The 17167-nt window shown below is 43.8% G+C and overlaps 1 protein-coding gene across 1 annotated transcript; it reads right to left on the bottom strand.

The window, feature by feature from the left end:
* Positions 1–666: 666 nt before the first annotated feature.
* On the bottom strand, positions 667–16786 carry strn4 (striatin, calmodulin binding protein 4). Its single transcript, XM_072392437.1, has 18 exons — positions 16295–16786; positions 9477–9580; positions 9256–9332; positions 9001–9079; positions 8689–8874; positions 6822–6999; positions 6580–6736; positions 5900–5995; positions 5438–5556; positions 5152–5327; positions 4924–4971; positions 4696–4817; positions 4439–4606; positions 3882–4022; positions 3672–3770; positions 3206–3292; positions 2844–3032; positions 667–2063 (listed from the first exon to the last, which is right to left on the bottom strand). The coding sequence occupies exons 1-17, from the start codon at positions 16607–16609 to the stop codon at positions 2863–2865; spliced, it is 2322 nt and encodes a 773-aa protein (XP_072248538.1). The 5' UTR covers positions 16610–16786; the 3' UTR covers positions 667–2063; positions 2844–2862.
* Between the last annotated feature and the right edge of the window lie 381 nt (positions 16787–17167).

Genomic DNA, 17167 nt, shown 5'->3' with positions numbered 1-17167 from the left:
TTCCTCTGCCAGTCAATCATCAGGTCATGTTTTTCAAATGGTCTTTTAGCCCACATGCCGCCCCCCCCACCCCCATCTTCTTCTCTCCATACAATATTTTAGTGCATGCAACCAAAGCTTGCTTAAATGCGATTGGTCGATACCGCTCACGCAAGCTTCTGGTATCAACAGTCGTGTCTTCTCCCCACAGATTCTGCCGATTGACACGCAGAGGTTTATGGCAGAGATCGGTAGAAACGCCGACCACAGGGGAACACTGTTCAGGGGAACACTGTTTCCATGAAAAACTCGAGTGATCTCTGGGTTATGCTCAAAATAACAAATCAGCTCGACAGATTAGGTGCCAAATTGTGTCACTAACCTCAAAGGACGCGCACGCACACACACACACACACACACAATACTTTCTCTTTGTGTAACGATTTCGGTTTTTCCCCAGTATGCCTCTTCAGAAACAAGGGGCCACCTTCATCAGCTCCCTGGCTTCCATGCCGTTTGTGCAGCTGATGCACATCTTGAGAAAACCTCAACTCAACGCACGAGCGAAGGTGACATTCAAGCTTTTCTGAAAGCCTGCACAAACTGAAACAAACCAGAACCAACCACCACTCACAAGTTGGCACCAACGTGAAAATGACCCACTTCTCATCTGAGAAAAAAAAAAAAAAAAAAAAAAAAAAAAAAAAAAAAAAACGTCTCGGATCCAGCGGGCCCTCACTGCGATTCCACCGGCGTCGGTTCCGGACGCCGATCGAGCCGGAAACAATCAGTGTCCGCATCATTTACATCCCTCTGATCACGACATTAACGGTGTCCGTTAATTCTGAAATGTGACTACAGTTAATGAAATGACTCAACAATTAAATGCAGCTTAAAAAGGTGATTCATACATTTGTAGCCCCATGAGTGAGAAACACATTCTCTCATTTACACACAAAAACAGGTCCCTGATTCTGACTCAAGACTGACGAGGTCTTTCATAGCACCGTGGTTTAACTAGTGCATTTACACACACACACACACACACACACACGTTCCTCTGTACAGTAAAAAGCACCAAATGACACAATCTGTGCCATTTGTAGGGAGCGTGCTGACCAGCCTTACACCCCTGCAGTCTGCTGACTTCAGCTGTGCTCTCAGGGAAGTGAGGGAGCATCGGGCTGCGCAGTCGAGTTTGAAATCAACCATGACCTTGGAAATGTAGTCTTTTATCATGTACAGCAAAGAGACATTTAATCCCAAACGCGCACACACACATAATCAGAGGCAGAATCACAGGGAACGCTACTCAGACAAGCGATGAGACCAAATATCTTGCTGACAAATTTGAAATTAAAGCTATTTGTTCAACACTGGTTAGCAACTGTCTCCTCACACACACAACTAAGTTAAACTATCTGTGATCCAAAAACATGACAGCGCACACACACACACACTACCTGGAGTCTTTGGAATGTTACACATTGATTCCCATTGCAGAGATCGGGTCGCGTGTTTCTGTTTCCTCTCAACATTGGGAACCATTACTGTTTTAGGTCATGCTTAAAAGTTATGTTAACCCACAAGCACTTTCTCAACTATTCAAAAAGAAGCTTAAAAAAAATGTGATGCGGTAGTGCATTTTTGCATATGTGTGCAGTGTTTCCTTGTCGGTTCTCTGTAAAATATGGGTAGTGTGTCAGCAGCTGAAGCCCGCAAACATGTACACAAGGTGCTTTGTAATAATCATTGACTGAAGAAGAAAGACAAAGAAAAAGCAGAACAGAATATAGAATATTGTAGTGTAGAAAAGTGATTACTTGAAAACAGAGCAGCCAGGGTTTTATAAAAAAGCATTACAAGATGTGATTAGTATTACAAGAAGTCACTGAGGCATCGGAGAACAGTGTGGAGTTGAAGGGGAAGGGTGACGTCCTGTGGTGACGACCCAGCCAGTGGGGTGCAGGACAAGAGTGTGTGTGTGTGTGTGTGTGTGTGAGTGTGTGTGTGAGAGAGAGAGAGCAGGTGAAATGTATCCACTGTAGTCTTCAGTCTCTTTTGGCCCAGTTGTTGATGGAGGACTGGAAAAGCAGGAAAACAAGGTTAGACCAACAGCTGCTTGGAACACAAATACAGAAGGCAAATACAAAGTCCAATGTCACTGTGAATGCATCTAGGTCAAAAAGTACTTGGACACTGACAATTGTTATTTGAAGTGTTCAACAAATTACAACTTTCTGTTACAGAATAAATGTGGGCTAAAGACAAAAAATTCCAGGGGCTCTTTACGAGCTAAAGCTGTTTAATACGGGCAACACTATTTTCCAGAAATTACGGCATCGCTAAAAAAAAAAGTGACTCGAAAACAATTTCGTTTCGTCTTTATCAGTTTAACAAGAAAAAGAGCAGAGTCCAGGATGTGGCAGTTACACCCAGAGGCTGCTCCTGTGAACCTGCAAGATTCGGTCAAATGAGCGAACGAGCGATTTCGCGATAATTTCCTTGCCAAAGACAAACAAGTTCTGCCAGGTGAGAAACATTCCAGGAAGAATGCGTATCATTAACCAAGTCTACCACAAAAAGAAGACGTACAAGAGGTTCAAAGCTGGAACAGGGGGCTTTATAGTTTAGAGCTTTTTCTAAAAAAGAAAAAAGACTGAGCCAAAAAAATAAACTGAATAATAACAAGTAAAATGTGGTTTTTTTTATGTCTTTATTTTAAATGACAGGGAAATAACTTATGTGCGCATATCTGAGAACTGAACCATATTCTCCCTAATTTGGCTGATCTTAACGTGATCAAATCTGTAAACCCCACAAAAATATCCCGCTCCTTGTTCTTTCTTTTCACCCCGTCTCACCAGAATGACAACAGTGTTGTCACACGAAGATCTTGGCGAGTGCATCTGCGCCGGCACTGGCAATGAAGGGCTGGGAAGGGTGGAAGGCCACGTCGTGAATGGCCTCATCGTGCTTCTTCCTGTGGGCGGTGATCTCCTGCACGCACGTCCTGTTGTCCAGCATCCACAAGCGCACCGAGCAGTCGTGGCCTGCAGGAAGTAAAGAGCAAGAGTGTTGTGAGGGGCAAAGGTCACTGTGGAGTACCATGTAAAGGAATCCTAAGTACAATGTTGCACATCTTCTTCTGCAATATACCACGACACACACTGTCAGTGGGACAGGGTCAGAATCAAGACAAGACAATACGCTCAGTAACACTCACTGCCAGAGATGAGGTAAGTGCCTTTAGGGTCTGTAGTGAGACAGGTGACCGCATCTAAGTGGGCCACCATCGAGTGGACAACTTTACCTGTATGAAAATACAAGACAAGGTTACTTGTGAGGACAACTTGAGGACGAGCAGGCAAAGATGACATCCCACAGCCATCATCCATCAGACTAAATCTGTTCACAATATTCATATCTTAAATTTCTTCCCACCTGGAGTTTGATCTACCCATAACTTGGTTTTGCTTCTCCCTAATTTCTCTCTAAAAGTTGTGGTCATAAGAGGGTTTTGGGTCTGCTTCCCTCCTCAGAAACACACATCGGTAAACTCACTACTATACTGGTATGTCGATAAAAACATCACCATGGCAAACTTTTGGAAGTAAGCCCGAGTGATTTTCAGAATGAGAAAACTTTTATCGATCCCGGAGGAAACTGCTCGAATTTCTTCAACAAAGCACCTGTCTTGTTATCCAGGAATCGGATGGTGCGGTTCTCGTGTGCAGTGATGGAGACGGGCTCAGTTGGGTGACTCACAACACGGTTGATCAGCTCGCTGCCTGCGAGAGGAAACAAACAATTCCGTTTCATATATTTATCTCACAGGTCATTTCTAAACGGGAACATTACTCATAGAGGAGAATTAACTGTTCGGCATGTTCAGCGCGTACCATCTTTTGTCTGTGTCTCTAGGGCAGTGACGCTCTGCTCTGTGTTGAGGTCATAGAGCAATGTCTCGCCAGCGTCGAATGACACCACCACCTGGTTGGGGTCAGTGGCCACAAAGGCCACTGAGGTGGGTGTTCCATGCTCTGGAAAAAGGAGGGAGACACTGAAGCCGTGGAGACGGGACACAAGAAATCTACATAAACAACATGACACTGGACCTGAGGTGCAAAACATAGAAATCTTTGATAAACAAAAAAAAAAAAAAAAAAAAAGGAAAAACAAAGAAACTCTATGGTCTTATGGTTATTTGTCTAATTTGTGCCTGCTGAAGGAGCCATAAGTTAAGATTATGTGGAAGTTCTTCCTGTATCTGCTTTGGGTCGACACGGTAATTCCATGCTAAAAATAGAATTGGACATAAATGCTGCATTTTCTGCTTTTTCGCAAAACAATTTTTCACGGTGCGTTTCCTGGTTTTGTTTGTGGTGTTCGGTGGAATGAGTGTCTTGCTTTGTTGCCGCTTTGCACCTCAGGGCTTCCATACAACACGGATGCGTACCTTTCTCCTTATTGAAGACGGACACACAGGGCGACGAGTTCTGAGGATCCCAGATGCGAATGGTGCCGTCAGCTGAGCAGGAAGCAAGGCGGTGGTGAGCTGATGAGTAAGTCAGACCCCAGACGCTGTCCTCATGGCCTGCGAGTACACTGCTCTCAATGCCAGGATCTAAACGGTGGGAGAAACACATTTTAACATAACACAAAGCATAAGACATATGCTTTAAAGAAATATTGCAGATTGCTGTTAAGACTCACCATAGTTATCGTATGGATCTACATTGAGGTCAGGCATCTTCCAACACCTGACTGTTCCATCCAAACCGCCGCTGTAGCAGGATTCTCCTTCCTCGCTCATTGTCAGTGACAGAACAGCTCCACTACACAAAACCAGAGAGTCGTCAGTGGAGGGGTGAGTTGGACATGAGCGGCAAGGATGTGCACCAAACCCTTGTAGTACTCGTACATGTCTGAGACTGAACTCACCTGTGCGCTCTAAATGTGTAAATGGGTTCAACATCCAGAGCTGCGTTCCTGTGGACAGAAACAGTCTTTGAAACGTGCTTCAGAATTGTATTTCTGTGGCTCAGTGTGAGTTTGTGTTTGGACGATATCAGCAGGAGTAGCAATGTTACATTGAAAAGGAAAAGAAAAGAAAAGGGCAACAAGTGAGTTTGTGATTTGAATGATTTGCCTCCATAGGAAAGCTCTTACTTTTTAGAGTGCATGGCCTTGTTGAGGTTCCACAGTTTTAGTGTACCATCCTCAGACGCTGTGAGCAGCACTGCTTGGCTGGGGTGAAAGGTCAAGGCCCGGATGGCATCAAAGTGGCTGCGTAGTGTAAAACGAGGGTTCCACGTCTTCTTGAACTCCTCTCTGTTATCCTGCATCTAATGGCGCACAGACACACAAGAGGGGGGGTATTTACAGTTTTTAAGAGTGCACACTGGATACGGGCTGGATACATACTGAGGATCGACCAGATCAGATCTGTAATTACATCCATGGAGAGATCATTGTCATTGGCGACGGTGAGATCAGCCAGTTCGCCCAGGTTCATGTCCCCTCCTCCAACTGCATCCATAATGAAGACGTCAGAGGAGAAACCAAGGGCACCACCTGCAGGTGAGAGGTGGTAAAACACAAGCGTTATCTCTGGGTCTTGAATAACACCATGGCTCTGAATGTTCTACAAAGCAAAAACTCGTGGCAAGCTGTGTCCATTCATCCGGTTTCCTTACTCCCACACCATGTAGGAAGGAAATATTCAGAAGAGTGGGAGAAGCTCTGCAAGTTTAACCCGACACAGATTTTAAAACGGAGTTTCATCATCTAAAGCTGCAATTGCAGGAAGTGTGGGATAGAGTAAACTGACTAATAACAGTTGGGGAAGGACAATCCATGTTTTGTTGTTGTTGTTTTTTTTGTTTTTTTTGAGGCGTTTTAGGTGAGGAAATCTTACCTTCCCCGGGGCGAGCCTGTCCTGATACAGAGGGGGGTGGGGTAGGTTTAGGGGGGAAATCCGACATCATGCCTTGTAACTTGTTCCTGCGGTTCTCTGAACCCGGCAAGAGGAGAGAAACAAAAGATCCAGTCATGCCGAGAGGCGGAGGAAGGACGGAGAGGCCAACAGATGGACAGATGACACAAACGCAGGCAGAAAGAGGCAAAAAGAAACACTATGTTCTCTGAAATAAAATTATTTTAATCAGTCTCTATAGAAGATGTTAAAATCTAAAGGAAAAAAACAAATGAAATAAAAAAAAAAAAATCACAAAGCTAGTGTGTAAATATGACTGAAAGAATGAAATGTGAACATGTAACAAGAGGAGGTAGCATGCGTGATAACCTTTGCAATGGCCCCTGGACCACAGAAAGTACATCTACAGACAAAGCTGACAGCCACACAGCTCTAAAGAGTCACAGACTGACAGCTCGTGAAACAGGACAGAGACAGGTGGTTGGGAAAAGAGGTTGGTTTTATTGACAAGAAGAGATGCCAAGACACAACGAGAAGTAAAAGGTAAAAAGGTGAGCGAGGGGAGGCAACAAAAAAAAAAAAAAAAAAAAAAAAAAAAGACAGGGTTCTCTGGTGGCAGTGATTCTGGCAGTGCTGGTGATGTTGCTATGGCAACAGCGTACCTAACTCCCGTCCATCCCCCGAGATCCGGGCCTCTCCCGCCCCCTCCCCATCCTCCCCTGAGCCAAGAAAGTCAAATTCACTGAGGGCGTCTTCTGAGTCGTCTTCATCCTCCTCGTCCTCGGGGTCCAGATCGGTGGTCATCGGCTCCGAACTCATCTGGACAGAAAAGAGCACGGATTAGTCATCGCTACAGTTCGGAGCTGATCAATTTTACAATTTCATTTCTCATCAGCGGTCAGACCTTTACACGAGTCTTTTTGTTTTTCCGAGGACCATCGATGCAGTCAGTGGCCATGCCTTGGAAGTCATCTTCCTCATCACTGTCATCTTCATCATCATCCTCACAGCCATGAAGGAAAGGGATCTTATCCAGGACTGAACCACCCGCATGCACCTTTGAGCTTTCCTTGCCTGCATTCCTATGGACAGATATAGGGGTTTACACATATTTATAGGGGTTTGAGCAAACCATATAGTGCTTTTATGTGGATTTTTACAATGCATCACATTTGCATCGGATAGTTACAAGGGATGGACCCACATGACAGGGTCCGTTTTCAGACTCTAAGCATGTTTACATGACACTAGTAAAAAATATTTGTGTTAGTCTGACAAGTGCAAGACTTTTGAAATGGATAAAAACATGTCGGTCCAACTAAAATCGTACGTTTGTGCAGTGAATTCGGCCATTATTCCATGTGTGATGATCTCCCCCAGAGAACATCAGAAGTAGCAGAATGTCCTGAGAATTTCCTCACAATGTTGGAACACACTTCAGTCAGTAATGAATTGATTCTGCCCCTGTGCATGTATAATAGGATTAAGATGGTGATGGAGCTGTAATCGTAGCTCGACTCAACAGTGCATGTGACTGCGACCGCGTTACATGGACTACGAACCACATTAAAGCATGAATGTTCTTGCTGTGGAAAAAAAATGTCGTGACAACATAAATGTCTAAAGCAAAAGAGACATTGGCACATGCCAGAGGATGCCCTCCTATTTAGTCACTTTTAGTGTATCATGTTCTACTGGCTTTTGAGATAAGGATGTGCACGCTGCACACTTTCTGCCAGGTAAGTCTAGTCTCTTGAACACCATTTGTAACAGGACATCATTCACTACTTCATTAATAAATAACTGTCAGACAATATCGACCTCATTACTGTGTAACAGTCATCATGATGTCCTGACCAAATCCTGCCCTCACGAGTGTAAAACATCTGTTAGAGGGTGTAAGGTTTAGTTTAGTACACCGTCATATGTGGGTCATGTCCGTCGGTGCTCTGTTGTGGTATTTGAATGAGGTTTTGTATGTGACTCTAAGTATTTTACACAGATAACTTTCCTTTTCAACTTTCCTCAGTTTTTCGCTGGGTTTAAAAAAAAAAAAAGCAATTAGGATGTGATCAAAGTGTAGAATTTTAGCTTGAATTCAAGAGCTTTAAAGTGTCCTCTCAAACGAAAGACTGGAAATTTACTCAACAGACTCCCATTTTAAACAAAAGGATTATTTTCAACACTTTGGTGAAAGTTCTTTGCCCGAAATCTTGAAGCCATGAACGTTGTCAAATGTTTCCTTCCTTGAGATACTTTGCCAAGCCTTTACTGCAGCTGCCTTTGGTTGCAGCTTGTTTTTGCATCATCCTCGATGAGGGGAAAGCATGCCGAGTGGGTTTGGGATCACGTGAGTGAGAAGATAATGTTGCTTTGATTTGAAGAGCTCTTGTACGGCTAAGTGCTGTCTTGTTTAGCAGCATGTGACTGAATTTGAAAGCAGAAAGTAGAGCTCGATACACTCATCCTGCTACTTTTTGTAAGCCATCACATCATCCGTAAACGCCAGTGACTCAGCTCCACTGGCATCGATACTTGCCAGCACCATTGATGATGTGGTATACTTTAGGATAACGCCATGTTTCTCCCTATTATTCTGGTAAAAGTGAATTCTTTTCAAGACATAAATGTTTTAGTTCAGTCACACAAAGGAGTCGTGACTTTGCTTTGTGCAGCACACTGTAGGACGTAATTATGCCACACCAATCATATCATTATACTTGTGTGTGGAGTGAAAAACATAGCTAGAGTATTGGCTTTCACAGTCTCACCTTTTAATTTGTTCCTCTATTTGTCTGACCAGCAAGGACTCTCCACCTGCTCGTGGCTCTGGCTCAGGAGGGCTTTCACTGGATGGGGGGCCATTCGCCTCCGGGCTGCTCCGCCCCAGCAGGGAGCGCACACGTTTAGAGCGCATGTCCAGGATGGTGTCTGAATAACCCACTTCCTCAAGATATCTAAATTTAAAAGGGAAAAAAAAAAAGAGCATAAAAATATATACACACCCACACAAATTGGTCCTTCAAGCCCAATAACAACAAAAAAAAAAAAGCACACAAATGGAATGACAGGGAAAAACGTACTTGCGTAGAAGTTGACGACCCTCCTTCCAGGACATCTGATTGGCTGGCTCAGAGTCTGACTCAGCTGGTCCGTTGGGAACTACAGAAAATAGATTATTCGGTGGTGATGCAACAGGAGGGCATGAGCAGAAGTAGAGCAAAGCAGCATAAAATAATAATAATAATAAAAAAAAAAAACTTGCAACAGCAGTTGAAAATGCAATATATCCAGACAACAAAGAGACAACAAAGAGATAGCAGATTCTTTCAACATACGCTGATCTGCCTCCGTCTCTGGCTTCTTGTCTCCAGGACTCTGGTCGTTTCCTGTCTTCAGTTTCTGGTGCTTCGACCTGCAGCCCAACAAACGACCATACAGGCAAATATAAGTAAATCTGTCACTACCAAATCCCTATGCCTTGGGCCTGCAAACCGTAATGATGACAGACATAAGGACATGGGGGCAAAAAGAGGGACTTTCTGAGGATGTGTTCTACCTTTCTTGTTTGAGGGCGTACTCCAGCATTTTGATCCGCCTCACCAGGTCCTGTTTCATATTCTCCTGCCCTTTCCTCTCACCCTGTAGAAATGCCACCTGGGCCTGGAACACACATATTTACAGGATGGAAATGAACACACAGAGTACATTCTGAAAGGCACACATGCCACCAACCATCATAAGTATACACAGGAAAGCCCAAAATTATTTCTACCCATTCCAGATTTGGACTTTAAACTCATTTCTATCTTGACCAACATGAGTTTTGATAGGAAATGTCACAAAGAAAAACATAAAAGCTGGTAATATGTGGTGTCAGACATGTTAATGATGAATCAAAATCATTTCAAAAGGCATTTGGTTTATTATTTCTTGTTCATTATCAGTTTAATCAAAGATGTACTGAGCACCTTTCCCGACTCCTCTCTCTTTATTCTCCATGTACCATGGAGACCAACCTGCTTTCTCCACGATGAGAGACAAAAGCCCACCAAACCTTGCAAAAGCTGATCATGACAAAGATTTTTGATCAATTCTACAATTGAAAACAAAAAATTGTATCATTAGCTTCTCCCACTCTCTCTCTTTTTTTTTTTTTTTGGATCAGCTGTTGATGACATTTGCAACCAGGGGAAACGTATTGGCGAATACATTATTTTCCCATGAATAATGGGAAATAAACAAACCCGAGAAACGAAACAGAAGTGTCAAGAAAAGACTGATGTAAAGAGTTTGACCCGACAAGCACAGCAAACATGAAACCAAGAGAAATAAGTAGAGGGTTGTGGAGCAGGCCAGGGCTCTTATTTTTAGCTTTTCCTAACCAAGAACTCAGTGCGCATCTGCAGAGGAGCAAAAACAAGACACAGACCGGCCAAATTCAAACACCCTCTTTTAGAACACATCCTTCCTCTCTCATTTCCAATTCATTTCCTTCCTCACTGCAGATAAAATTCTTAACTTGGGATTTTTCTCTGCCCATCCAGGCCATTTGTCAACCGAGGGAAAACAAGCGATAATACCGAGTTGTTGTTGTTTTAAACAAACTATTTTAAGTTGAGCTTTTCTCTTGAGTAAACCAAAAATGTGGAAGCCCTGCTGGAGTTAAAGATGCAAATTTATCTCACAGGTGATAGCTCACAGTTCACATAAGACAGCAAAACTCTTTCCTTCTGTTGGCTGGAGAAGAAAATGCCCCAGAAAAAAAATAAAAAAAGGAGAGAGAGAGAGACTGATCCCAATTAGAAGCAGGTTAAAAAAGCCCAACCTAGTTTCTACTTTAAGGATTTCAAAGCAGGTAATTATCAAAAAGCTTTTGTCACATTTCCTCTCCCGTCCTCTCTTTCACTCCCAGTGCCAAGTGGTGCGAGAGCATTAATTCAGCTGGTTTTACAGCCCATTTCTCCTCTGCTCACCCCTATCTGCGTCCATGAGCCTGCTCCCAGACGCTAAGGCCGTTCTGTAAAACTAGAACAGTCTAAAAATGCCTTCTAATGGGGCAGACTTTTGGTCTGCTTCAGAGTGTAGTCAGTCTAAGAGGACAATGCACACGCACACACACACACACACACACATAAACAAGCACAGAGTCATGTAACCAGCAAGGAGGGCTAGCGGAACATGGGATTATCTGCCGAGCAAACCTCACTGCTGCTGCTGAGTAATCCTGATTAATGCAATGTGATTTTATATGCTTATCTGAGAGTTTGGGAGATAACTGTCACAGTCAGCATGTCTACGCTGCAGGTAAGATCTCCAGAGCGTAGGTTATACTTCACCTAATGTAAGAGGAGCAGGTCAGTACATGCAAACTGTCTAAAGTCCATGACATCAAGTACAATAACTAAATAACTACCTGTCCTGGTGAAACACAAAGACACTAATTGACCGTGCATATAAAGCCATGTCATAAACTATAGTAGTCTTGCTGCAGTTATGGGGATTCTAAAAGCAGCTGGCACAGGATAGGCTACAACAGCTTAAAGAGCATTTCGAATGATGTGTTTTCTAACAGTAAATGCAACACTGGTTTCTCCATTTTACCCTTAAAGAAAACTTGTTCCAGTGTGACATAACCAGTAAAGTACAAGCTGAACAGAGCTCTGCTCTAGTGATAGCTGGGCAGAGTCATGCTGTGGGAGGCTCAGCTATAAGAAGGAAGCGTGTCTGTATACTGGGATTTATAAATGGTTAAATACTGGAAACGGCTTAAGAAGGGATGGGGATCTCAGCTGGCACGAAAAACTTAACGAATCCAAACGTTTAAATGTTTATTTTTAAGCAGGAAAGTCACATTCAAGCTTGATCTAGAATATTCCTGCTGAAATAGAGGCTATAATCATATAATAAAAGGGTATAAACAGCAAAGCACGAGAGGGGCAGAGTGGAATTTGAGGTTTTCTGTAAAACAAACGAATAAATAGAGAGCACAGTGTCCTCAGTGCTGACTTGTTGCGGTCAATGACCAAATAAGTGTTTTTTCTTGCGAGTGAAAAATACCATTTTCAGCTCAGCAAGACAAGTAGGTGCAGATAGAAAACCGTGAAGCTCATCCCCCCCTCGAAATGATTCCAATCAGCGATGTATTTCATAATTCCTGACTCAAAGCGAGATCTGTGCACTTCACCCTTCAGGGGCATGATGTGCATTTTTTTTTTTATACTCCTACTCACATACAAGCGAGCCACAGCCTGCCCTCACTTACTGATATGCATCAGACCGCTGTGTGTCAGTGTCACTATGTGCTCATCGGTTCCCACTGACAACCAGCATCACTGACACGGCTTTGTTGGCCCCTAAGTCAACACTGTGTGTGTGTGTGTAAACACACGAGCAAATACACTGTAAGAGCTGACTTTTGTTGACACATAAAGGTGGCCGAAGCACAGGGATTATAGAGGCAAATAGTTCCCTGCTTTGTGATGTATGCCATCCAAGCGCTTTGGCTCCGATATTGTTTTTCTTGCTCTTTCTTTTCCGCAAGCAGTTTTCTATGCCAAGATGGTGACGATAATGTTAAGTATGATAGCAAAATCTGAGGCTAAACACGTAGATTAATCCTACAGCTTCCACTGACTGCCTTAGGACCAAAAACAAATGCAGTTTCCAGTAAGAAAAACGAGTTAAAGGCTCCAAAGGGTGCGTGAATAACCTCGCCTCATATATCTATTTTGACGCGTGTTGCAGCGGACTAAAGGCAGTATATTCAAGATTTCACTTGCTTTTTTTCTGCCTTTTACCTGCCTGAGATCATGCAGGTTATGTTTGGGTGCGGGAGCCGGGCCAACAGATGCAAAACAAGGCAGCCCATTCATCAGCTATTTAAAGTGTTCTTATCACTTCTTATTATCACTTGTTATGTGGGAATACCCGCCAAAACTTTATCAAGGAAGCCACAATTTAATATATTTTCCATATAGGAAAAGCACACGAGTAACAAAACCGTCAGTTAGTCTCTATGATGCCATTTGATTTAGCCTTGCTAACAATGATGCCGCGGTGACTTTGTCCAAACCATGATGGTAAAGCAACAGAACAAGAGAACAAAGCAACCTTGTTGTGAGCTAACCTGTCATACCATCTGATCTCTCTTTCTTGTGGTTGGGTTTTCTTCCATGTGGCCTACTCCTGCTGACCTTTCCAGAATTTTTTTTTGTCACATGGAGAGCTGACACTCATTTAGCCTGTTCTGTCAGTCCTTCCCTACTGGCTACAGAACAGGGTCAAGGGCAGCTTTCCTCCTCCACTGGCCACCCTCCATCGTTTTATCCCCTCTTTCCCATGAGAGAATCCATGAGCAAACAAGTAGAGCAATGAACTTTTCTGGGACAGTGTGCTTTGAGAGAGTGCTGGTGGCACTACAGCAGTCACTGGAGAACAACATCCTAAAAAAATTTGGGCTCCCTGGCCAACGATCTTGACTCGGAAACAAAAAGAAATCTCTATGTCATGAAAGAGAAAGAAAGAAAAAAAAACCCAGAGAAATTCCCTAATAAGGAGAGTTGCATGTTGGAAAAAAAAGACAAACAAAACACCGAAAAGAATCTCATATCCAACAGAAGTGCTGCAAGTCTGTTTGAGTGGGAGGCACGCGGTGTAATGATGAAATGCATACAAATGTCATGCAAACAAGTGTGTCGTGGCTGAGAGCATGGACCTATTAATTAGAGATTTGTACCCAGGAGCCCTTCAAGCTCACACTAAGCAGGAAGTGATGTCATCTGGGTCACCAGTAATCTATTCTACACACTAGTGAGATGGTTAATGCAATTAAATAGCTGGGGGGGCAAAGAGGGACAGGTATATTTATGTGCTATACCCTGCAGGACAAGTGCCATGACTTAGCTCTTAACTGGCAACACAGTTGGTCTATTAAACTATTACTGAGGATCAGGACAAAGATTAATCAGAACTTGTTCAGAGGCGGTGCAGTGTACCTACAGTTTGACGGCAAGTTCTTTTAATAGCTTATTTTGTTTGTCTGAAGAAGAGAGGGACAAGTCCACAGCCACCTGTCTCCTGTGCTGCTGTCCTATGTTTGACCTGTGGAGTCCCACCTGGTCCCGAGAAGGGGGAGGAAGGGGCTTAATTTCTTGCCTGTCAATGGAGACATGGCACCACAGGTGGCCTCTCAGACTAACAACACACTTACAGAGACGGCACACATGTTATGGTCTCGCGGAGGGACTTTGTGTGGTCACGCATAAAGTCCCACAGTTGACAGATGAGGAATTTGCTACCCAACATTCAAGAGTTTCCAGTGTCCTTTATCCTTCTGTCAAATGAGGTGCACAGAATGCCATGTGAGCTACATGTGAGCTAACTATAATATGCACACATGTGCAGTATGTTGTTAACTCTCCAGGGTTCAGCCGGCGGGTATGATAACTGGCATGCTAAGAGCTCTGCGAGCACGCTGGCAACAAAGCCAGAGGCCTGTGGCCTATGGGTGTTAAAATGTAAGCTAGGTCAATTTTTCAGCCCGACACTCCAGTGATCCTCCCATTTTCTCAGCACAGGACGTGGTGCTAATTGTACTTGTGAAACCAGATCATGTGCAGCAAATACGCACATACAAGCCCCGTTCCATAACAAGCCCCAATAGCATGTTGGACATGGCAATGGCATGCGTCTGGTTTCCGTTCCCATTCTTTCCCCCGGCCGATAAAAGCAGCGACACTTTGTTATTGTTCATCCATGTTTTATCAAACTCCTATTTATAACCTCACAGGTTACATCGGGGGCAACGCGGGAAGCAGAGCAGAAGAAGGGAGCCAGTGATGTGTTTTTTTCTGTGGGTTTCATCAAGCTTGTGAACTGCAGAGGATAGCTCAGCCTACTGTAATTACAGGCGATCTGTGGTAGCAGGAGGAAGGCCACTTTTGGGTCTAAGACTGAAAAGATGAACTGTTCCAAATGCAGAGCATAAACATATTTATACTTGTTCATGTTTTCCTAACCTTTCTGAATCCCAGAACAACTTGATAAATAAGTCTCACAGTACAGTTACATCCACACAGGAGAGCGTCACGGTGCAATCTCTTGCTTCTGCTGCTTCTAGCTCAGCAGCAGGGCCCATCAGGGGACCAATGCCTTGCTCAAGGGCATTTGGTTGGCAATTCGTCACACATTCTCATAGACCATCCTGGCCATTTTACAGTTTCAAATCAATGACCTTTAAAAGATGCTCGCCCACTTGTCTAACTTGCAGGCAAAACTGTGTGGATATATGTTATACGGTCTAACAGTTATAAACGCCACCCACAAGCCTGAGTGTAGGTAGAATGGTGCTTGACAATTATCTAAGACAGTCAAGGATGGATTGATGATGCTGAAAAATACAACTGTATTACAGGCAGCTCTCCCACACCACTGACTCACTCAGCTGTGTAGCAGCTCAAAAGGTTGATTTTGCTTTCAGTGCCACCTCGTACAGGCATAGTCTACACTGCAGAACACAATGGGTTATGTCAAAGCATCTCGTCCGAGTATGATTTCAAGTTAAAACTGCCAGCTGTCCTCTGTGGATGTGGAGTACGGAGGCCTTTGTTCAAAGGTCACTCTGATCATCTTTTGTTTCACTGTGGTAATTATTTTGCTGAACAAAACAGGTCAACAATCAAAATCCTCCACACGTCACTCCCTATTCCTTTGGTGAGGGCAATTTCTGGATGCCCAACTATTAAGCTCCAAAGCAATGAGTTCAATACACAGCTGTCTGACACTGACGACTTGATTTTTTTCCCTGTGGGGTATGAAAACCATAATAGCGTCTGCTTAGAAGCGAGTTTTGCACATGCATGCCAAAGCACAATCTTTGATAAACAGACTGTGACTCAGACATGTCTTTGATCTATGTCTGTATAAATAACACGGAAAAGCAAAGTAGCCACACCTAAACTATTCACCTCTTTTTATTTGTAGTATAACTTGGTAGCTTTGGCAGGCTGATATAACGCTCCATCATATCCTGCGCTGTAAATCTGAGATGTTATATTGGCTTTTGAAAGCTCGAAAAGCGTAAATAACAGTATCTTAAACCTATGTTTATTTGCTTAATAGAGACTGCTGCTGGTTGTCTTCTAATTGGCGAGCATCAACTGGAGGTCGTATGGTACAATATCATTTATTGTTTGGTAATAGTGCATCCTGCTAAATACAATAAGGGAATGTTAGCCCATTAGCATGTTGACATCCTGAAACTCATTGTTGGAAATATGACCACTCACAAAGCACAACTAAAATAGCTCTGGCAATTTCCGTTCTGGCTTTAATTAGTCCCGCTACAAACGCACGCCTGATGATAAAGAAATTTACCCTGAGTTCGTCTCTCTCAGCCTCCCAGCGGTATTTTTCGGCCTGGAAGCGTCCCCACTCGTACTGGATGAAGTGCAGGATTCCGGGAAGCGTCATACCCGAGTCCCCGTCCTGTATCTCCCGAGGCTGCAACGACCCGGGGACGGCCCCGGCTGCTGCTGCTGCTGCCGCCGCCATAGCCATAGCCCCGGCAGCCGCAGCTGATGTCGCCTGGCCCGGTGCTGTTTTGGGCCCGTTTGGGTTGCGCCCCGCTCCGCTACTGCTGCCGCCTCCGGAGTTCGGGTTTGGTCCTCCGCCGGATCTGTCCGCCTCCATTTTAACCGTTCAACCTTTCGCCACGATAATGAGGTGGACACGGGCAGAATGTAGGGGAAAAAAATAATAAAAAGTACCCCGTACCCTTTTCCAACCCAGCTGTTCTTCACTGTAGGCTACCCTCTATTCTTTCTTTTCTCATACGGTACAGAGCAAAATTACTATTCGCTTGGCAAAATACAACACTTCCGCTTTCAGACCTTCAACATAAAACGTGATTTCAACACAGATTTTAGATTATTTGGCAGTTTTGGTGATCAACTGGCAATATGTATGAATGAGTCCTACTCACAAACTTGAAACGCATATTAAAGGAAAGTAAAATCCATATGTGGCCATTTGCTGAAAACAACTGTTCACGTTTAGTTTAGGACTCTTATTTTGCGTTGCTCTGATCTGTTTCCTCCTCCCTGTGTTTGCTGCTGGAAATGTCCAATGTGGGTGACAAATAAAGAGCAGTGTTTTCCCTAACACACAATCGAGCATGTCACCAGGGGAGTTGATTTCCTGCCATTTTGTGAGCGTTTCGCTGGGACTACAAAAGTTATCCAAAATTAT

This window comes from Leuresthes tenuis, unplaced genomic scaffold (genome assembly GCF_036924035.1).
Source record: "Leuresthes tenuis unplaced genomic scaffold, fLeuTen1.0.hap1 SCAF_9, whole genome shotgun sequence".
Lineage (NCBI taxonomy): Eukaryota > Metazoa > Chordata > Actinopteri > Atheriniformes > Atherinopsidae > Leuresthes > Leuresthes tenuis.
This window is presented reverse-complemented; position numbering and strand designations above follow the sequence as displayed.

Coding starts and splice junctions, on each gene's coding strand:
- strn4 (XM_072392437.1), bottom strand. CDS start 16,609: ATGGAGGCGGACAGATCCGGCGGAGGACCAAACCCGAACTCCGGAGGC. Junction 5,996..6,579: donor GGGGGATGGACGGGAGTTAG/GTACGCTGTTGC, acceptor TGCCGGGTTCAG/AGAACCGCAGGAACAAGTTA. Junction 3,771..3,881: donor AGAGACACAGACAAAAGATG/GTACGCGCTGAA, acceptor TTCCTCTCGCAG/GCAGCGAGCTGATCAACCGT.